Raw genomic sequence first — 23,142 nt, 5'->3', positions numbered from 1 at the left:
CCAAATTCATGCAAAATAAATGACATTCCCATCAGCCTCAGCTGTTCTGGCAAAAATTTAGAATGCTTACATACTGATGTTAACATTTAGCTGAGTGCAGTACCCTAGTACAGCCTCACAGAGCCACTTGCCTGTAGTTTCTTAATATTGATGCTTTGAGGGACTCTCGGGTGATATAATCAGAATGAATTGCCATTTTGTTTTAACCTTATTATTCAGAAGGGACTGGACAGAAACATCAGTTAACTGTGTCGCCTTTAGCTGCTGCACTAGTGGTTGCTATTGGAGCAGTTAACATAATGTCATGTTGATCAAAACTTATTTGTTGGTTAAAGAGGGTATAACAAACTGAATAATTCTCTTCACTGTAAACCCCAAAGAAAAGCTCTTGCACAAATGGTTGAGAGATGTGTAACAGGATTGGTTTGAATGGATTCTAGCTCTGGTGCGAGAAGACAACATTCTCACTTTTAATCCCATCTAAAAAGCTCTGATTCACTCTGTTGTTGTTTTTCCAGCCAGGGAAACAGCTGTCCATGAGCACATAACTGAATCAGAGGTAAAGTCAGAGATGTTGGCAGCGATTCAGAGGTCTGCAACCAGGCCACTAATATCCCTGCATTTCATTCTATTTTTAGGGCTTTTTCTGACCTGAGAGACAAAAACAATGGAGGAAAAGGGTCAAACAAAATAGATCACTGACTAGAGAAAAAATATGGGAACATTGTGGACACATTGTCAGTCTTAGGTAAATAAAAATCAGCCAGGGAGGCCCATGATATTTCACATTTGACCTTTGATCACTTGAAATAGAGGCAAAGGGGATGGCTGGTGGATGGGTTTAATAGGCTGTCTTAGCAATACAACCAAACCAAAACAAAATGAGCACAAAACAACAATTGTGAAAGGTGCAGCTCAAAAGTAAACTGATGAGAAGAGGCTGAGATACTGATCTGATGAAAGTCCATCCTGAAGATCACTACTGAAATGCCATGGCTTGTATTTTCAATAAAAATGCTGCATTTTTGGTGTTACTCTCTCAGAAGTTTGGCCATCTGAACCTTAATTTATGTCAGACAGAAATTCCTTTCGCCAACAGTGTCACATGGTTCACTTGTCAAAGAACTAAGACTAACACAGTAATAAAAGGTTCAAATGCTCGAATGTGCAATTAAAATAAAGCCTAAAGGCAAGGTGGACTTGATCTGACTGGCAAACAAAAAGTTCACGCTCAGCAGTCACATGGAAATCAAGTCAAAGTTATCCTTCAACAAATGGCCATTTATATCTGTCGTCTCTCTTGATTAAGCTTTTCTCACGATGCGTCCACTCTTCCTCAGGTCTCTCCCTCCTCTGTCGGTCCTGGCTGGCTGGCTGCTCACCCTCCATGCTCCCTGACATACCCGGGTGCTGAGGAGGAAGTACAAGGGATTAAACAGAAAGCCACAACGTAGGCAATTTCAGTAGAAAGAGTGAGTAATCAACCACGCACCACATATCTTCAGGTCATAAGACTAGTAAATGGTATCACTTTTCCTGCAATCAACCAACATCTAACTCCAAGAGTGTAAGTGAACTCTAGTTGTAATAATTTTCAATTTTGTCCAAAGCAAAAATTGTTTTATTTCAGAACTGATTCATCCAGAGATATTTTTTAGAATAAAAGATCAAACCAACTTGTCAATAAGACAATGATTAATTAAAACACTGAGCTCAAAGTGAAAATTGTATGTTTGCCAAGGAAACACATACTTTTTTATGGCTCCCCTAAGGCTTATTATTCATTGTAAATGTCAAAGAAATTTTCAGAAACATTTCCGTCAGGTTCACTTTTTGACCCCTGTCCACATACTTGTGTACATTTGGTCTCTCCTATGCAGCACTTAAGCCAAGACAACTTCCCCCTCAGGGGCAATAAAGTATAACTTATCTTGTCTCAGGCTCTTTTTTATGGTTTGGTTCAGGACCTTTAATTCCAGTTAAGGGAAATCTTAACACTACACACTACAATATTTTAGTCAATAGCGTGTCTCCAACTGTGTGGCAACAGTTTGGGGAAGACCCTTTCCTGTTTCAACATGACAGTACTGCCTGTGCACAAAGCCAGGTCAATAAAGAAATGATTTTCCCAGTTTCGTGTGGAAGAGCTTGAGTGGTCTGCACAGAGCCCTGACCTCAACCCCATCCAGCACATTTGAGATGAACTGCAGCGCCGAGTGTGAGCCAGACTGAATCACCCAACATCAATGTCCGACCTCACTAATGCTCTTATGGCTGAATAGAAACAGATGGTTTCAAACTCTTGCGGAAAACCTTTACAGAAAAGTGGCTGTTGAGGAAATTTTTAAATGTTCTCTTATCTACAAAAAATGCTCCCAGAATATTCCCACAATCAAAATTTGTTTCATGGGTGACCAGTGAAAAACCCCCAAATATTCAATGTATAATGGTGTAAAAACAGAGAAAAGCGAGTGACTCTTTGTACTTAAAGCTGACACCACAGCCATGTTTTTACTAATAAATGACAAAAATGCAGGACTGCATGGGGTATTAAACCTCAAAACCATTGGAATACAAGGTGCTGTATTATGTCTCCAGCACTTGATTATCCATAATTGTTGTTAATGATAAATGGTAGTATTTTGTGACTTAAATCATAATTTTATTAATTCAGTTTTCCTTTCATTGATAAAATATTCTAAACTCAAGGATCGCTGACTATCTATTTTCCTGAGCTTCTCTGGAGCTAATGCAGCTCGCTCAGGTGTCCTCACCTGTCGTAACTACTGAACCTGTGTCATATGAAAACAGGTGGCTGTGTATGATGATATCTGATCAAGTTCCATCCAATGGAGAATGCACTGAGATATGATTGAAAGCTCCTGAAAAATATCCGGTAAGTGAAATCTAGTGGTCAAGAATGAACCTCAAATAGTATTTTAGTCAAATATTTTATCCATAGACAAGTTCTTGTTCCTGTACAGCTAAATGTAGACAACTTTTAACACTGATGAATTTGAAGAAAATGTCATGTAACAGTTATATTTTATTACATGACACCAAACTCAACAAAACTGATTAATAAATTAGGCTATTAATCTTTAGGCAATATGGTATGTCGTATTATACATGAAATATGAATCTTTTTCATTAGCTGATGTTCAGTTAATCCTTTCAGAACTATCTTTGGGTTAGTAGTAGCCTACCAATCAATACAGCAGTGCAAACATAGGCCTATTTACTAAGTCTATTGTGTAAATGTAGGTGTATCAAATAGCTATCACACACACACCTTGAGCGCAGCAGAGGTCCAGCCCGTTTGCGGGGCTTGGCACTCTGTCTCCGGTACTGCATCAAGCCACAGACCAGTTCGTGCGCGATCATCACGTACAGCAGGAAGATGAGCACGGCCGGATCCATTCAAATCGCGCGCACCGCTGGATGAGAACCGCGCGGTGCAAATAAAAAACGATCCAGATGAGAAAGAGCAGCACCGGGCTGCAGACGGCGCGGGGTTGCAGCCTTGTGCAGGAGGAGGGACGGTGATGCTGATGATGATGAGGATGAGGAAGATAAGGAGAGGGCCCTCGTGCCCAAGTTGCCACGTGTCCAGTCCAACTTCAGGCACTCGAGTCGCGAGACACAAACGGCTGCAGAGGTGGGCGCACGCACTCCACCCATGACAACACAGCATCCTCCAAAATCATCAGTTCATCCGAGTGAAAACAGTGATCTCTCTCTCTCTCTCTCTCTCTCTCTCTCTCTCTCACTCTCTCTCTCTCTCTCTCTCACTGACAACAGATGAGAGTCACGGTGACAGCTGCAGAGAGGGGACAGCGGAGGATGTTGCCGTAGAGACGCGACCGTTGCTAGGGACAGGATGTCGTCATCCCTTTCCTAAAGATGAACGAGGCATTTGACCAAATCAGAGTCATGCCGGTAGCTACCTATTAAGTGCACGCATGACTGTGTCCTCCCGCATGATTGCTTTATGAGGCTATACCATTCATCCTCTGACACAGGCTGCCATTATTGATTATTTGAATGATCAATTCATTTCTTTCATAAATATTCTTTTTCATCAACTGATAAATATTTAGTCTAAAAAACTATGAATTATAGAGGATATATAATATATCAATACTGTCTCATCAGCAGCCAAATATTATAACAGAACAAGCAGAAAGGCAAGAAAATCTTCAAAACTGAAAAGATGTAACCATACAATATTTTTAATTAAATAGTTAATCAATTGAATGTTAGTCACTTATCAAAGATCTTCAGAATTAATTGTTTATAAATATTAATATTTTTATTAACTTCTGCACTATTTTTTTTTTATAGCAAAAATACCTGAAATTTCACTTTAAACCACCTTGCAGCCATCCATAAATAACAATTGTGACCGACAAGATTTTCTAGAATGAAGACAAATATTTAACTTCAAGCCACAATATCAAAATAATAAGAACAACTTAGAGAATCAGATTTTTGTATTACGAGGGATGATCATCACATCAACTTTTTCACCCCAAAAATATTTCCTATCTCAGCATCTGCATGACATGATGCCGATATTTAATTTCCTCAGTCAAGCAATTTACTCTCTGATTAAAAAACACTCGGACACCAGTGTTTCACTGCTAAAGTTTAATTTATTTATCATCAGAGTTCAATTATTTCTTGTTTCAAAAGTAAATTTCAGAGTAAATGTGCCCCCCCAACACATCTAAAGCAATACATCCTTCCTACAGTCTCTTTCCGAACAATAGCATTACAGCATGTTGACTTCCTTTGTAATCTTAAAATCTTTTTTTACAGTTTCCACAAGTTTGTTTACAATAATTCTTTTCTTTTTCCTTTCTCTTCAGAGGGGCACTCCAGCCAATTAGTATTGCCCTTCTGTCCACTTGTGGGACCTGTGAGAGACATATTAGAGTCAGATAGTCCCTATTGTGAGTCAAGCTCTTCTTCCATAATGCAATTTGATAGCATCTTTCGTTAGACCATCCCTGCCTGGTAATCAAGTCTTCCATGCTCCCAGCTTTCTGTTGTAAGTGTGTAGTCTCCCAGCTAAAGCTGATAGGCTGGTGATGAGTTACTGAGTGAGATGTTTTCTAAATTAATTGATTAATTCCAGAGCCATGGAAGACATTATACAACTGTTTCACAGGCTGACTCGTATATGCTCCACAACAAGTAAATTGACACTGTAAGAAATTGCACAAGTGTCCAATGTCCTAACCCATGAGAAAGAAGCCAAATCTGCTGAGTTCTCCTTAAACTAGACAAACATGATTCAGGAGTGTAGCGCTATGTGTTGTCCCTCTAACTTCGAATGTCTGTCCACAGGCAGAGAGCTGTGACCTTTGAGGGCTCCATCAGATGTTAGGCAGCTGCACCGATTAGGCCTTCATCAGTGTTTCAGTATGTGGGCTGTGTGTGTGTGTGTGTGTGTGTGTGTGTTAGTGTGTGTGTGTGTGTTAGTGTGTGTGTGTCATGTAAGGGTGACACAAGCAGTTCTTCTGCTGTGATATCGCCCAAATTTCACAAAGCCAACTTTAGTTGGCAGGACCACCACTCCTCCTGCTTCAGGCCTCTGCCGCGCCTCTCACATCAACAGAGACTTCCTGAAACACAAGAAGAGTCAAATCCGTCAGTTAGAACAACTTAAATCTGCCCAGGAAGGATGACAGCTTGTCGGTAAATGGTAATAGTTTTATTTAGAAGTCTGCACAAACATGTTTGAGAAATAAAAAATGACTCCTTTGAATAATTTATAATGAGTCCTATTAATTGTGTTGTTTTGGTATCTTTTATGTCATAAAATGAAAGTGAAATTGAAGCTTTAACCAAAAGTTTTTAATATTCTCTTAAAATCAAATCCATTCCTGAAATGTGAAAGAGCTGCTGCTGCTGATCGGACTGTGAATCAACACTTCAGTCTGGTCCATCAGTGGCTTTCAGCTAAATACACTAAAGAGAATAATAATAATAATAATAATAATAATAATAATAATAATAATAATAATAATAATAATAATAATAATAATTGCATTTGACAGGTGAAGACAGAAATGACTCCATTGAGCACCATGTTGCTTCATCCCTGCTAGATGTGTAATGTTTGGTATTTTGGAGCCTACTTTCTGTCCTTGAGTGGTCGCAGCTTTAAACCACCTTTATTCAACTATATTAAAGAGTACATGGAAATAAGGATGAATTTACTGTCTCCCCACCAAATAAAATAGATAAATGAAATAAAACACAAGTCATAAAAAAGAACTCTATACTCACAGAAACATTATTGAACCCAGCTGCCATCGGATGGTTATGCGGTACTGTAACCTTCGAACGGTCTTGCTGAAATGAACAAATGATTAACCATGAATCAGACACAATACAGAAAGGATTTCTGCTGCTAGCTACATTACATCCACAATACCCACAATTCACTTGTGGGTACATACAATATGTTGCTGGTTTACTGCGGCTGATTCATTTTCTCTCTTAGGCAAACAGCAAATTGTTGAAGACATTACTTAGCCAGTTGAGGGCATTTTGGTTGAGCTAACTACATAGAAAACAGACAAAATGACTGATGTCACAAGTGCTATGGTACTCCATCTTTGTTGTAGTTTTATTATCATTTAAATAACACCTCAACAACTGCAAAACATGACTGCCATGAGATTGATATCCTTTATGTACACTCTCTCGGTTCTGTAAATTAATTGAGTTAATTTTCACACTTCTCCTTATCTAATATCTGTTATTCTCTCTGTGATAAGTCTAAATCATAGTAGATTACATTTTAGAAATGATTTTAGCATTCAGTGTAGCCTTTGTTGCTGCCGTGTTAATTTAGCTCCTAGTTTAGCTTCTAGCCTAGCCTAGTTTAGCTAGTTATCCACAGTTACCATATCCTTTCTAACTATATTACAATGGTTTGTGCTGACTGAGTGTTTCTTCTAAAGAGGCATGTCTGTAAATTAGAAATGCTTATCTATAGATGTTGCAGGCACTCAAGGGTTGTTTTTTTGGCAAGTTTTTCCTTTTCCGAACTGAGGGTCTAGTGGTTGTTGTATGCTTCACAGATTATGAAGCCCTTTGAGGAACATTTGTGGTTTTGGGCTAAAGTTGACATGACTTGATTTACAACTAGTTAATTACAGCGGGAATCTGAAGAATCCCAGCAATGAACTTTAGGATTAGACTCAAATTGTAATAAACCAGAATTATCCTCATTTTACTGAGTTTTTTTTAAGTGTTGTCACAAGTTTTAATGTCATTAACTTACTGTGGTTTCAGCTTCATATCCCTCATTACTGAAACCAACACCAGCTGAGGAAGATGATGGGAATGATGGTGGAGATTGTGATGGACCAGCCTGAGCTTCTAAGATTCTCTGTTTGATTAGCAGGTACCAAACCAGCACGGCGACCACCGTGCCAATCAGCAGCAGGACTATGATGACGGACGCTGCAAGTGCTCCTTTATCGTCTTTCTCTGATTTGGCTACAGAGGAGATGGAAAATGTTTAGATTTCAGTTCCAGTAGAGAATAGTGCTGAAGACAACAAGAACATGTTACATTTCAGATAGGAATTCAGTGTAAGGCTGTTCAGCTGGGTTTGCATTTCAAGCCAAACTGCTGACATTTAACAAATTCCTTTGCTGCTGAACAATTTTCGAAGCATACCATAGGTTTTTAGTCTTATTTCCTACCTTCTAGGCAGTGATTCAATTAAATGAATTTCAGTGTGCTATGAATATCAACTTAAAACCAAGTTTGCAATGCAAGAAAGCATCTTCCAATATTCCCCAAAATGTCCAACTATTCTTTTAAAAAATCCTGGTATTTTTCAGAGAAAATCAGTAAAAACAAAAAACACATGTGTTACACATGTTGTTAGCGCTTAACTGGCTGAAAAACACATAAAATCACTGGCCCATCTTACGTTCAACTGTGTTGTCTTGGTTATCACAGCTGACCCCAATTGTGTACTCAATGTCGTCCAGAGCTACAGAGCCGGATGTGCCTGTGATTCCTTCAAACACAATCTGTTAACAACAAAAACAGCAGCAGAGATACAGTAGTAGTCAGTCTCATGTAAGGAATTTGAACTTGAAAGTTACAATGAATTGGAGCTGCAACAATTTGTCTATTAATCAATTAGTCAATAATGAATTAATAGGAAACTAATTTGACAATTGATTAATTAACATGTTATAATCATTGTATTAGTATTCAGTGTTTTATAGCAGATGAGAGTCTAACCTGGTATTCCTCAGTAGACTTGATGTCTACATTGAAGCGTTTCCACGGTCCTCCCAGTTCATTCACCACCAGCAGCTGCAGGAGACGACCTTCAGACAGAGCCCACACCTTCAGCTGGCTGTCCGCTGCATACAATTAAAAAAGTGGGTCGTTACAAAATATAAAAAGGGGAATGCAACACACACACCACACACACCAGCATGCACCTGAAATGAGATTAAATGTGGATCTGGATACAGCTTTAGAACTGTGCTCAACCACAGATGAACCAAGCTTCATTAAAGTTTCATTTAGAACATTGATCCTTACATGAGTACGGCTTGTAGGCCCAGAATTTCAGGCAGGTGCCTTTGGTTGGGGGCAGGTGAGGGCTCAGCAGCTGAGCATTTTCATAGACACTTGTCCGGTTGCTGCTTGGAAAGATCAGGAAGTGACCTGGTGGAAAGAAAAGGGAAGGTAGATTATTTTCCACTTCAGTATGTTTTCTTTTGTACATGTTGGATGAACAAACACACACAGAAATGTTGTTCTCTTAATGACACAATATTCAGTCGCTTGTCTCTGTTTCTCTCTCTGGTTTACCTTTCTCTGTTCCCAGAGTGTGGTCCTCAGGGGGGGTGGAGTAGCGTCTCTCTCCCTCCTGACTCGTCAGCTCCCAGTCCAGTTTATCCAATTTGGCGTTTTGAGTGTTGCTCCAGCTGCACATTCCTCTCTCCAGACTGCACTTAGAACCTGAGACATTTAACAGAACAAAATTATACATAACACAGAGAAGATATAATAGTGTACTGTTGTTTAACACTGAAATGTTACAAAATACAGATTGTATGTGGTACAGTTTGTTTTCTTTAATTAAACCTAGTAATAATGTCACCATAACTTGACTTTTATGTAGTCTTTTAATTAGATGTGGACATGTGTATAAATAACCAAGTTCGCTTAGAAAAATCTAAAAGTCTGTCATGTTCCACCTTAGTTTTGATGAAGCTCATACGAACCTTGACTCTCACACGGAAAAGGTAAAAAGAAGATATCATCAATTGCAATAGCAGTGTCTTTGCCTCCGGCTCCCACCACCTCAAACTCCACCTACAGAACAAAATGAGCACAACATCAGCGTGGTTACATTGACAAACACAAGATCTTAAATATTAAAGTTCCCTAAAAACAATTCTCAAAAGTTTCTGGGTAAAATTCTATTGGAGAGTTGCGACACCCTCACCAAGACATTTAAAGATGTCTCTGAATTAGAGAAGCATTTTAAAATTAATTGTAGATAAAACAGAAACTAAATGGGACATGAAAGCAAAATAATGAACTGTGTGACAGAATATGTTTCAAAGACCAGGGAGTCTTTTCATGCATAATACTCAAACAGAATATATTAATTTGCATATTTTTCATGTTTCATCACTTTGTATGAAATACTTTATTAATAGCACACTTCATGAATTCATAAATTATTTTCTTAATGCATAAACTAATTACTTGTTTCATAACTGACCACTTGAAAAGTCTATAATTGTTCCAGCGTCCCTCTCCAGCCTCTACACTGTACCTGCCAGTCCACAAGGACACTCGAGATGTTTCCGTTGCCATGGCGCCAGACTTTTCCCTGGCTCAGAGTGTCAGAGAAGATCTTCACCCTTTCTCCTTTCACTGGCTTCATGTACACTGTCAGATAACCTGCAAACCACACACACACACACACACACACACACGTCATATCGTGTTTTTCCGTCACTTTTTTGTGTGTGTTTTGTGTTTTTCAGTGTGTGCAGGTGTCTCACCAGGATTCACTCCATCCGTGTGATACCAGAAATTGACACACTCGGTCTTCATGGTTCCATGGCGAACAGGAGATGTGAGGACTGACGTACCGCCAGAGGGAAGGATCTTCGCTCCAGTGTTCACCATCATGTAGTAACCTGAGCACAGACCGGGCAGAGGAATCCTTGTTTACATGTGTGTAATTTCAATTTTTGGCACATAGGACCAAATGTTTTGTAATTTTGTGCTAATTTTCTGTTTTATATCATTCTAAATTGAATATCTTTGGGCTATGGACTGTTGATTGAGCAGAAAACAGATATTTGAAGACTAGTGATGGGCATTTTCAGTATTTTCTGACCTTTTGTAGACTAAATTATTTTTAAAAATAATTGAAAAGCTTATAACAGATTAATCAATAATGAAAACATTGTTATTTGTTGCTAGTCACTAGTTGAATGTAAGAATGTCATTTTAAGTTTTCTAGTTTTCGATTTTTTGTTGCTCTTAAGTTCTTTATGTGTGAATATTTATTTATATTTACTTATTTCATATCTGAATTGTAAAAAAAATAAAACCTACAGTAGTTGGCAAAACAACCTTTTATTCTTCTGACAGTAACTGACCAAAAATATTTTGAATGAGCCATGACTGAAGTGTCCACCTTTACTGTCATTTCTGAGGGAGCAACTGCATATTTATGATGTATAATGTAGTGATTAGTAATAAACAGTCAGAGTCTCTCAGTTCTCTGCATGTGTGTTCAAATATTAATATTATTTACCCAGATCAGTCTCCAGAGTGTGGTCAGCTTTGGGTCCAGCCAATGTTACGCCGCGTCCATTGCGGTGGATCCAGCGAACTTCACCAGAGCTGGTGAACCCACACTGCTGGCCCTCAAAGGAACACGTCCTCGGCACGGTGCATGGACCTTCAGCGAACACCACATCATCAATGGCCACCTGCCCATCAAAGCCGGCGCGAACTGCTTCAAACATCAGCTGTTGGTAGGTCAAAAGACAGATAGGGTTAGTTGAAAAAGAAGAAAGATCTTCTTATCTGTTTTTGACTACTTGCTTAAAGCTGCAGTGATATTTTACCACATGGGGGCAGAGATTCCCAAAACTCCAAACCACTTGATTAAACCCCCCTTTTATTCTATTTTCTCCCCTTCTGTCACTTTTTTGAAAAAATATTACAGATACATTAAGCTCTGTCACATTTGGTGAATTTTAAAACATTCATTATTATTTTCAGGCTGACTGTTATACCGTACCTGAAAGCCTGTGAGCTGATGTGGTACTGAGCAGTGTGCTTGGTGCCAGATGTTGCCATGAGCTCCACTGCGGGTCCATAGGATGCGCTCATAACCATTGCTTTCTAACAGCTTCACATTCAGAGCACCTGGATGAGATCAGTGGGTGGAAGAGGAGGAGGGAGTAACCATTTAGGTAAAATTCAGTTACAAACCAACATATCTGCATTTTTGAACAACTTATTCACTCTTAAACTGATCAATAGCAAGTTTAATTTGTTAGAGTTTAATTGACAAAAAACATCACTGTTGGCATTTTCCCCCTCAAAATGCACGCACAGCCTCGTAGAAACAACTTTAAACATCACAACATCAGTCTCATCCCGGCTCAACACCTCACCTGTGTTTGGCCCGTAAAGTTTGTAGAAGAAGGACAGACAGTAATCTGTAGAACCTGGCATCTGCGGGTATGAAAGTAAACGTCCAAACACACCACGCAGTGATGAACTCCACATGTCCACAGACAGACTTTTGCCTGGACATCAACAGAAAGATGGAAAACTGAAGTGAGTTTTAAAGCATCACAATTATACTGTATCTTCTTTATGTTTTGTAGTGATTATTAATGCAATTTATGAACCACATTATATACTAAGTGTACACATTTACCCCAATTAAACTATTCAGAAATGTATTATATTATACCTTTAAAAAGATAATAGTTTTGTTCATATTGTCTATTGAACAGAATGGAGCACTGCTGTCACTCCATGTTCCCTGATACAGTGACTATGAATATAATGATAGCTTAAAGGCTCGAGGCTATTTTGGGACTCGAATAACATCCCAAATGTCAGATCTCAGAATCTCACCCTGATGAACATGGAGGTTTGAGTGTTGTCAAGGAAACAAACTTTCAGACAAAAAAATGTATAATAATAATCATAATAATAAATATATTAATAACATATAATAATAAAATGATTTAAATGGAGAGAACACCTGAAAGAAACTGGTAACTTAAAACGGTGCATTAATGACATTATTATTGCACCAAACCATGATTTCAATATGTATTTTTTACTCTACATGACATATTTAAAATGTTATGTTTTCTATGAATGAGGCCAAGGAAACATGAAGGTTAAGTATGTGTCTCTACTGAGAAGGACACTGTGTATTTTTGTATATACACTGTTTATTTTTAAATGACATTACCAATCCCGATGGTGTGGTCTATCCCATCAAGCACCGTCCACTCAAAGTTGTCATTGTGGTCCTGATACCATCCACACAGTCCGTCCTCAAAGTTACATGACAGCCCTGGCCAAAAAAACCCAGCAAAAACATCAAGGCATTGAGAAATCTATAGGTAAAATATTCAAATATTAATTTACAGTATCATGTTTGTATTTTGTCCTTAGTTACCTGTTGGAGTAAATGGAAAATACTCAGCATGACAGCCGATGTAGCGAACGTTTGCCACTTTAATCTTGGTACATCGACACATTTTTTTAGCACGAGCTTCAAATTCCAGCTGATAAAGATAAAACAAGAAAAACAGAGGAGCCCTAATAAGTGAAAAGACATTCACAAAACTCAACAAATTCATCTTCAAGTGTTAAAGTTCCTTAGCTTCTGTTTGTTACTGTCTTGCAATCACCATTTTTACACTCATGATTACATTCTAGTCACAGATGCTGCTGTCCTCAAAAATCAAAGTCCGACTTATTTTGAGAAGAGTGGATCATATTTGTAAGTCAAGTCTTATCATCAAAGTAAAATATTTCAAATGTAAAAATGACAATTTGTTACAAGTTGCCATTTTTTTTTGGCTGGAAGAAAAAAATTAGTAGCTTATGGTACAGATAAAAAATAAAAAACCTGGCAAAATATTTTTTTACCGACAGGATAAAGACTGAGACTTTGGGGATATATAAAATGTTTCCACTCTGATTGTTTTCAGACAACCTGACTTTTTTTCAAAGATTGACCTGTGTTTATTTTAGAGGAGAACAGTATCTGTGAGTCCAATTTCATCATCACCGCAAAAAAATTTAAATGTAAAGGTGATGATTATATGAGACAAGTCCTAAAAAAAAAGCTCACCTGGAAGCGATTTTTCCTGGATCCAATAGATACTTCAGCATGTGCCCACACCCCTTCCTCTCTTCCCGTCTTCCCACTGAACTCCCACAGCTTAGGCTGCATGCCCATCACGCTGTCAATCACCCTCACTGACACCTCACCTGCAGCAGAGAGACATAATTAGAGTCCTATTAAAACATCCAAATTATGTGTCTTTATTATGAAAAAAAACCCATTAAATTGACAGCTATACCAATGTGGGATGGATTTCCAGTCAGTGCATAATCAAAGCTGAGGGTGCAGGCTGGGCCGGAGGGTCCCAGGAGGGGGGTCCGTGTCAGGGCTTCAGTCAGTTGCTGGCCTGGGGCCTTGGCCACATACAGGTAATTCTCTAACAAATATGAAAGGGAGGGAAAAGCATCATGCCAGAGAGAAAAATATTTAAAGATTATGCTTTTTAAATCAGTATATAGTAATAATCAATAAGTAAAGAAGGTGATGATGTACCTTTGGCTGTGGCATTTTTGTACAGCACCCAACCTTGACTCCCAATGCTGGTATCAGTCCAGCCTGAGCTGCCATCAGGGTAAGAGAAATCCCCTGCAGAAATCATTCATGGAGACATCACATTCAAAATGAGTTATGTTATGGTATTAAAAACAACATCAACAAAAATAACTTTACAACAACAACTTGCATTATTGCTGTATGTTACAAGTTCAGTGCTTGAGACAGGGCTCATTAAGATTAGAGCTGACTAAAGCATATTTGGGACCTTCAGTTTATTTTCAATTTCAGGTGTCAAAATGGTACAAAAACAGAATAATATTACCTGTATTAAAAAATGAAACCAGGACTACACAGTTTGTCAAAAACATAACACTTTGAATTTTTGTTGTAATAATAATAATAATAATAATTTAAAGGATTCCACATTTCTCTGAAAAAGTCATTGCGTAGGATGACATTATTTGTCAGTTCTTCCCAAAATGTAATATTTAGTCAAAACAAGTAAAGGCAAGGGTAAGAAAAAAAGATGGACGTCATGGTTAAAAGAAACAAACATCTGACCTCATCCCTATGAGGCGCTATGACAACATCGCACTCCTTCCTCCTTTGTTTCTCAGTGACAACAGTCATATGCACGGTCAAGAGTTGACTTGTCAGGAAAATGTAAACAGATTATTTTTAGTGTTTGAACAAACAACCAGTGATGTTGTTTTTCCTGGTGAGGACAGTCTTGCTCCACCTTGGACTGAATGTTTTAAACTTTCAGGCCCATAAAACCGTTTTTAAAAAAAATACCCATTCTGTGTCTGTCATCCCTTGAACACTAGTGTGTGTTTTTCTTATGTTTTCATTGTGTAATTTGCTCATTTGGAGGGCCCCCTGGTGGCTCCTGAGGCCCTAAGCAGCCTTACTTAATCCTCAGCTGGCTCATAATTGCTTTTCAACTTTTGCAGACTTGTTGATAAAAGTAAAACTTGGTAAACAGGATAAACAAACTCACCACATTTGGATTCATCATGTCCTCCTTGACAGTCAGGGTGAAAATTGCACATTTTGTCTGGTTTCTGGCAATGGTGTTCAGGACCATCTGGGAATTCCCCGATGGTATTAGTTTCTGTTCAAGAAGAGAGAGTGAGATAGCAGGAAGGAGATACTTATTCTTACTTTTCAGATGTGTGGAATCACAAAATTAAAAGTTCAGACAGTTGAAGAGATTACCATTTGATAAGCGGCATTCAGGAGACAACACGATGCTGTCAATACCGATACCTCCATACGCCATGTCCCTGATTGCTGCCATTATTACAATCTATAATGGAGAGGAAATTCAACAGCAGAGGGGAAAAATAAGAAATAAGAATAAAGGGTAAATTTCATCAAAATAATTTAAATACAACAAAAAAGAAACTAGAGATCTGAGATCGTTAATTTCTAATTTGCTCTGTACCTAGATTAGGAAAGAATTCATCATCATTTAATTTAAACAGCAATTATAATTTTTTGCTCCTATCATCATTATTTCTCTCAAATGATGAAGCACTGACAACCTGCACTAAATTTGCAGTAATTCTGTTATTCCTTACTTCTATTTATCAAAATGTAGTGCTCAGTAACTGTTTAAAATATGCTATAAATTTATTGCTGTTATCATTTTCACTGCTACAAACTCAGGTGAACTACTTACTGCGAAAGTACTGTTGGTGACAATGTCCACCTCTGCTTTCACCCAGACATCACCCAGGGCACCACCCCTCTCCCACACCGGGTAGATTTTAGTATCCGCCACCATCACTGTCAGACCGCCGGACCTTGGCCCAAACTGGTGTGTGTACATCACCAGCTATAGTGGGCAGACACAGGAAACTTGTTGAAGTAGGTTCAAATTATGCTTAAAAATATATAATTTCTTAATTCAAATGTTTTAAACATGATGAAATGACAATTAATTCATCGGAGTCTCAGACATTTTCTTTCTGAATATTTTCCTTGTGTAAAGAATCTTTTTTATTTTTAATTTTAAAGAGAATCAGTACATGTTAAGTGGGACTGTATGAAAATTACCGTGAAACTGAAGCGTAAGAGTGAAACAAAAACCTCTCTGATTGAGAAGGGAACTTGGGATTCACCTTGCAAGGATGTGAACTATTGGTGGGTTGAAGAAACGGACTTTGGAAAGATGCCCAGTCGTCTTTGAGACCACCCTCAGGGACGGTGACATAAAGGAAGTAACCTGCAATAATAAGAATAGTCTTTTTAAAAAAATATTCTTATTTATTTACAAATTTACTTTAAATACTTACAAAAGAGTAACACCGAACACATGAACTGTGAAGCAGAACAACAATGTGGTTTCAACAATAAAAAAACATACTGTACTGACTCTGATTGGTCAGATATGATACCTGATGCGGTGCTGTTGGAATGATCCCTGCCTGGTCCTTTCAGAGGATCCGTCAAAGAGATGGTTTCCTGATTTGTCCTTTCCCATTTCAGTGAGGAAAATGATCTCGGGTCCCAATCACACAGGCCGTCCTCGAAATCACAGCGCCTGTACTCTCCTGGAGACACAAGACACACACATATCTCACTTTGACTGGTGATCACTGGATATGCATGTTGTAAAATGTACTCTGTAGATTACATGGAAAGTAATTTCATGTCTCTGAATATGAGGAATATTGTGGGATAATGGAAAGTGTACTCCATACAGAGAGTGTTGGAAGAAATTGGATATTTCAGTGGGAAAGTTGGGAAAGCTGTCGTGGAAACAGAGGTGACAGCGCTCGTTGTTTGTTTACCGGTGTACATTTGCGTTCTCTTGACAAACAACCTTTTCATTATGCAAATAATGACTTCTTCTTTCGGTGAAGCAAAGGCAGCAGTAGCTAGTAGTTGTTTTTTTTTAAGATAACTGCCTTTGAAACTCCTACCTCCATCCAAATTAAATTTAATTGAAGGCAATTTTTTTTTTAGCTGAAATGTAAAAAAAATATATATGTGAAAAACTCAGCAGCAGTGTGTCTTACAAACAATATCCTAGTCTCTCTGGATAATTTACAGACAACGCTGTCAACAGTTTCTATTGGGACTATATCTTCTGTCGAAAGTGATTCCCGTTAAATCTGCAGTGAGGTCTGTGGATACCACAAAAGTGTTGGACTGGTCCCAGAATCGCTTCTCCATAATAAGTCTTGCACTGTCATCACAGAATCTTTTGTTTTGTGCTGTGACAGTTTGTACGGTGAATCATGCGTCTTTAGACAGATTCCTACAATATTTACGGCAGGTTCTCTGCAGTAATTCAGAAGACATGTGATTTCTCACCACAGTTCTCCTCATCAGTCCCATCACCGCAGTCGTCAGTGCCGTCACAGACCTGCTGCTCCTTCACGCAGCCCTCACGCTTACACTCTATCATCCCTCGTGGACAGTGTTGACCAGGGAGGGGTACTGATGATGTAATGAGAGAAAAACAGCATTAACACCAAATCATGATTATGATGATCAAACCTAATGTGTGTATTATGAAGAAATACACATATTAAGTCATAAGTTATAAGAAAAAGTTATATATTTTTAAAGCTTTTTAAACTTTTGTGTTTTTGTTGTAACTGAATTCTTGACATAAGTATATAAGAAAATGAATGTGTGATTATTAAGTTATATACAGTTAATTTTAATTAATCCATTTATAAGGCAGAAACAACACATGAAAGAGATATTATGAAGTACTCACAGGGCAGAGCACAGTCCAGAAACTCCATCTGGTCTATGGCCACATCTCCTCTTCGTCCGTCAGAGCGCTGCGAGTAAATAACGATGTGAAAGGCTGTGGAAATACGGCCCAGATACATGGTGTCCTCCCTCCAGCCTCGCACACTTGTGGCCTCAGGACGCCACACTACGGATTCTTGAGAGTCCGGGTGACGGATAGACGCCCACAGGGGTGAGGAGCCCAGTCCTCTGTTGCCTTCAGGAAATGATAGGAAATTAAATTTGATCTCAATGTACACAACAATAAATGACTTATTAATTACTATTTTAATTGCCAAAGTTAAAGGATTATAAGATGCAGTAGAGCAATCAATTAAATTAGAATTATGAGAAATAAAAGTTGCACAAATTAGTATGAAATCCTGTCATTGTGAGAAGCTGGCTGAGGCAAACAGTTTACCTGAATCCCACAGGAAATATCTGAGACGAAGACGACATGTTGGTGAAGTCTGTTGAATCTTTGGAGAGACTAAAGCTGCCACACTGAGATGCGTTGTCTTCACTTCACTCACTCCCATAAACCAACCTGTGTGATGTCAAATTAGACATGTTATATTTCACATTATTATTTAGTGCTGTTTGATCTAAAGCAACTTGTTACACTCACATTTTTGTAGCTAAACTAACCTGTAACATTAAAGTTATAAAATTAAGTTAAAAAGAAACTAAAACTAAATATGTCTATACATATAAGGTAATGTAAATAATGGCTCATTCCAAGCTGTATGTATGTGTATATACACCAAGTTATATCAGTCTGGTTTTGATCTATTTGCATCATTATTTACTGCAGTTATTAATCCTTTAAACAGCTGATCTAACTGAGATCATAATTGCTTTCTTAACAGAAACCCATGTACAGCAAAACATACAATGTACAAAAAAAGCACACAAAAAAGTAAAAGCAAACACATATAATTCAAACACACAGCTGACACACAATGGACAATTAACTTCAAATGGAAGAAAACTAAATTTATAATCTGAGGATCATGTTTTAAAATCTTCAACTAGAACTGAAGTTTCCAATATGTCTTCCATCTATACTTTCTTTATGACATGTTGTAATCTAATATCTCTGTGTTCAACACACGTCTTCCTGTTAAATGACGACTAACTGCTGGGGAGAGATCGCTGTTGTTATAGTTGACCTCACAGCTGCAGAGAAATTAGTGGATGTTGAAGCTGGCTGTGAAAATCACCCCATGTTCCGTTAATTACACACTACATCAGTGCATTTCATGTTTACACAGTGCTTTCATTAGGAGTCTCTGCAAAAACCTTGGAGTCACTTACTGTTCAGTGGTATAATTGTGTGGTGGTTGCTATAGAGACATAACTCAAAATCAGTCAAAATTGTAAGTAATATTTTCTCCATTCCTGTAACACATCAGTCTTTGTTATTTCTGTGCACTACTCACTGATCAACACACCAGCAACAAATAAATTGTTATTAGTTATTATTAGTTCTAAAAGTGCTCATTAAACAGAAAAATGCATCTATATTACTTGGTTATTAACTTCTCATCAAGTGTATTTACAGGGTCAGAAATATTGGAAACAGCTACACTCATAAACTCACGCTGCTGTTTTAGTCATTGTAATTTTCTTTGGAGCAGACACTAAAATGTGAATTAATCACCTTGATCTTGCAGAACTGTACAGAACAATCAAATGCATTTGGCAGAAGACAGCAAACTGACAAATAAATAGTGTACTGTCTTGAAACTTGTATAGACACTTGTGGCATATACGACATCAGGGTGATATAAAAAGGGATAAGTAACTGTGTACTGAAGCATACCTGTAGCTGTACCGATGGTGAAGTCAGAGGACGGTCCACTGTTGGGCAGGGTGTCGCCTCTCTGACGCCTCTCCCAGAAGTATTCTCCATCCAAGGTGTGAGCAGTCCATCCACACATCCCTGAGTTCTCAAAGTCACACTCATACCCCTTCCCACTGTAGCCTGGAAAGGTAAAAAGGTAAAAAAAAAAAAAAAAAAAAGAAAAGAAAAGAAAAAAACAGAAAAAATTGAATCAGTAAAATCAGTTTTCAAAAAATTTTCTAACATTGAAGACAAGATCTTTTTATGTTATATTAATAGAATATACTCAGACATATAACTTTGAAGTGTTTTTGTCCACCAGGCTTCAATTTTGTGCTACTTTTTGATATGTAAATGATGGAAAAGTCATTATTAGATCAGGTACCAGCCTCAGTAGATACACTGTCGTCTTGGTAAGTGAAGAAGTTCTGATATTTATAATAAAGTTGCAATTGAGAGTTCAGTTTTCAGTGGTGTGTTTTAAACATGTTTAAATGTTGTGAACGTACCACAGTCCTGCTCATCGCTGCAGTCAGTGCAGTCACACACAAAGTCACATCTCAGGTCAGTCTCACATGGATTAGCCTGAGCACCAGCTGCTGTGTCATTAGATAGAAACATCAGAAGACAGTGTTACTTCAAGTTAAATCAGAAAATCAATACAAAATATTAAATACAGCAAATGATTAAACTCTGTCGACGTGTCGTTTTCTGAAATGATTTAATTTTTAACATCAGATCATGTCTATGACTTAAACAGGCTTGACAGTTCATTCTTGACATGAGAACTTCATGTGCTGATTAAGAGTGTATGATACAGTTGAAAACGTCAGACGCTAGTAAGTGGACCTTGATTGTTGTGTCAACTGTTTCCAAGGTCAAGAATGATCTGTCAAGCTCAGCTTATTGCTCATGTTTTTAATGTAAGATCTTAAAGGATAGGTTCAGAATTGTTCAAAACAGTCTTAAAACGTGTCCATATGAACAGTGAAAGAGGTTTTCCTCGCTGTAATCATTCCTCTTGTTCATACTGGCTATTAAAATATCACCTTCTAATGTGCTTTCAATGTAAGTGATGGAGGCCAAAATCCACAGTGTGTCCACACAGTCATTTTGTGCACAGATGCATTTAAAAGTTGATCTGAAGCTTATATGAGGCTTCAGCAGTCTGAGTTAGTCATATCAAGTGGATATCTGCCACATTTACAGTCTTTTTAGCATCAAATAGACTGTAACGTTGAAAGATATCTACTTGATTTGATGAATGTGGTGGACTGAAGCTGAACAGGAGAAATAATTACAGCAAGAAAAACATGTTTCAATGTTCATTTAGGCTCCTGACTGTTGTTTTAAGACAGACTTGCAGAGTTTGTGTAAAGTAACAAGTCAGCCTTCAGATAAATGTGGTTAAATAAAAAGAGCGCTATATTTTATTCTATTTTATTTTTTACTCTGAAATTTCCTGAAGGAAAAATGTAAAAGTCCATAAATAAGTAACTGTTCTTACATTTATTACCTTCTTTCTTTGCCTCTGTTTGAAGACTGTATAAAATCCCCCAGATGACTCAAGCACAAACACTTATTCTCTTATCAGGACTCATTGCTCTCACAGATTTATGGCATAACTAATGTCAATAGGCTCAAAGGCCAGAGAGAAGTAATCAGGTTGCAAGCAAAATACCATCCGACCATCCAAAGGTCTCTGATTAAGACTCAAGACTTTTTGCTTCATCAGCCTGATGGCAGGAAATTAAACATAACAGCAAGTAGGATGATGAATCATGTTTCAAACTGAGAAAATGTTGAGTCATGACTCTAACTGAGTTCAATCAAAGAAAAAACTTCTTAAAACTTATTTTTCAATGGGAATATTTTTCTGGTCGTTCCTTTTTAATGTGAAATAAATGTAAATGTGAAGAAAGAATTATTGGATGATGATTGGATCCTGATTTACTACATTTTGTTTATACCCAAACAAGACAAATTGTTGTTTATAGCTGAAGTAGTTGATATATTTTACTTAAATTAATGATTTTATGGTTATTTTATTGTTATCTTTTGATAATATCTTCACATGATTAGTATTTTCTTAATGCATGTAATTATGTATGTGGCTATTTCTCTTTTCTATGTTTTTTTTTTCTTTTTCAAGGCAAAAAAAACCAACTAGAAATATTGTTAAGAATTCTTAAATTATGCAATGTGGGAAATCTTAAAGATAATTTGTGCTTGTCTTAACTGGTTTTGACATTTTTATGGGCAAAAAAGGAAAACAGTCTTCTGCATAACGATGAAAAAGGATATTGCAAGAACAAATTATGTCACCACAAGCGAGCATATGTAGTTAGACATAAAGTAAGTTTTCCAGTTAGTCTATTTAAAAGAAAAAAAAGAAGAAAAAAAAAGACAATATCATTACATAATACAATAATAATAATAATAATAATGATAATAATAATAATATAATGATGATGATGATGATAATAATAATAATAATAATAATAATAATAATAATAATAATAATAATTATTATTATTATTATTATTATAATAATTATAATTATAATAATAATTATTATTATATATACACTCATATATACACATATCTCAATGTAAAGGTCTAAATGCTGTTTTAAAGTCTTTTTTGAGTGGTTGAACTTGTAAGTAAGACATTAAGTTAAGATGTTTGGCCAAACTTTAGTGGCTTGTTTGGAAATCTGAATATGAATTTCTACTCTACTTAAGATAAGTTTAGCCCAACAAACAGCAGCATAATTTCTACATTAAAAAATTGACAATGTTTGAATGGAGTTTGGCTGAATGTGCACTTACCCCATTGCAGAATCAACAGCAGAAAGAGGGCTGAGCCCCTTGAATGTAACATCTTTCCTCTTCCACCAGCTCAGTGAAGGACTGAACACAACCTGGAAAGTCTTCTCTAGTTAACTCTGACCCGTCTCCGTTTCTGAGATAACAGCTGGACTTTAAATTCACCAAGTATGCAAGTGCAACAAACCATAAAACAATTTCCTCTAAATCTACGGATGTTTCACAGGATACATCCGTAGATTCAGCAATAAATGAAGTACACACAATTGGCAACAGAACTGCAGAACAATTCAGCTATAACTGCTGTGTAGTCTACAAAACTATACTCCAAACTTTATTATTATTATATTCTATCTTTATTTATCCCTTGTGTTCACTGACTCTGCTTCACAAGAGCAGATGTAGGTAAAGTACCTTGTTTAAGAAAATGTAAGTGGTTTAAAGTCCTTTAGCTGGTCTGAAGAAAAAGGAAACATTATTTCAAGTTGTGGAGCGTTCAGGCATGATTTAAAGATCTCTCATGGTTGCCCCTGTTGCTAACCTACCAGATAAATGGGAATTAAGCTAAAATTAGATGTTTTCTTCCAGTGTAACATTTTTAGTGGTTCATTAGTACATTAAACAACATATCAACAATTTATAGCTCCTTTTGAATGAGCTGAATGTATTCTGTTATTAATAATACAATATTACATTGGTGATGGTCAACAGCATTTTAGCATCTTTCAGCTCATTGTTTTGGTTTTACCATTTTGATTAATCGCTCTCATCAGCTTAATTTCTTATCACAGCAGGCAGTTTCTTTCAGCAAC

At 37.3% G+C, this 23,142-nt stretch overlaps 1 protein-coding gene and 1 long non-coding RNA gene across 3 annotated transcripts; both read right to left on the bottom strand.

Annotated features, from left to right (window-relative positions):
- Positions 1-825: 825 nt before the first annotated feature.
- Positions 826-3,932, bottom strand: LOC137170732 (uncharacterized). Its single transcript, XR_010924662.1, has 2 exons — positions 3,293-3,932; positions 826-1,410 (listed from the first exon to the last, which is right to left on the bottom strand). It is a non-coding gene; the product is annotated as an uncharacterized lncRNA (long non-coding RNA).
- A 701-nt stretch (positions 3,933-4,633) lies between these two features.
- On the bottom strand, positions 4,634-22,463 carry mamdc4 (MAM domain containing 4). 2 transcript variants are annotated; one of them, XM_067574814.1, is made up of 29 exons: positions 22,334-22,463; positions 20,012-20,101; positions 19,482-19,643; positions 18,078-18,203; positions 17,640-17,873; positions 17,228-17,353; positions 16,306-16,461; positions 16,030-16,133; positions 15,588-15,743; positions 15,122-15,212; positions 14,904-15,017; positions 13,901-13,993; positions 13,647-13,784; positions 13,415-13,554; positions 12,734-12,842; positions 12,524-12,628; positions 11,706-11,840; positions 11,327-11,454; positions 10,835-11,051; positions 10,071-10,208; positions 9,839-9,966; positions 9,279-9,369; positions 8,863-9,012; positions 8,590-8,715; positions 8,281-8,405; positions 7,961-8,063; positions 7,301-7,518; positions 6,298-6,363; positions 4,634-5,630 (listed from the first exon to the last, which is right to left on the bottom strand). In XM_067574814.1, exons 1-29 carry the CDS (start codon positions 22,383-22,385, stop codon positions 5,592-5,594), a joined length of 3,660 nt encoding a protein of 1,219 aa, XP_067430915.1. In that variant the 5' UTR covers positions 22,386-22,463; the 3' UTR covers positions 4,634-5,591. The 2 variants fall into 2 exon arrangements, with proteins under 2 accessions (XP_067430915.1, XP_067430916.1); XM_067574815.1 differs by having other exon boundaries at positions 20,012-20,098.
- Positions 22,464-23,142: the final 679 nt, after the last annotated feature.

This window comes from Thunnus thynnus, chromosome 19 (genome assembly GCF_963924715.1).
Source record: "Thunnus thynnus chromosome 19, fThuThy2.1, whole genome shotgun sequence".
In the NCBI taxonomy this organism is placed as follows: domain Eukaryota; kingdom Metazoa; phylum Chordata; class Actinopteri; order Scombriformes; family Scombridae; genus Thunnus; species Thunnus thynnus.
Note: the sequence above shows the minus strand (reverse complement) of the source record. Positions and strands in the feature narration are given on the sequence as shown.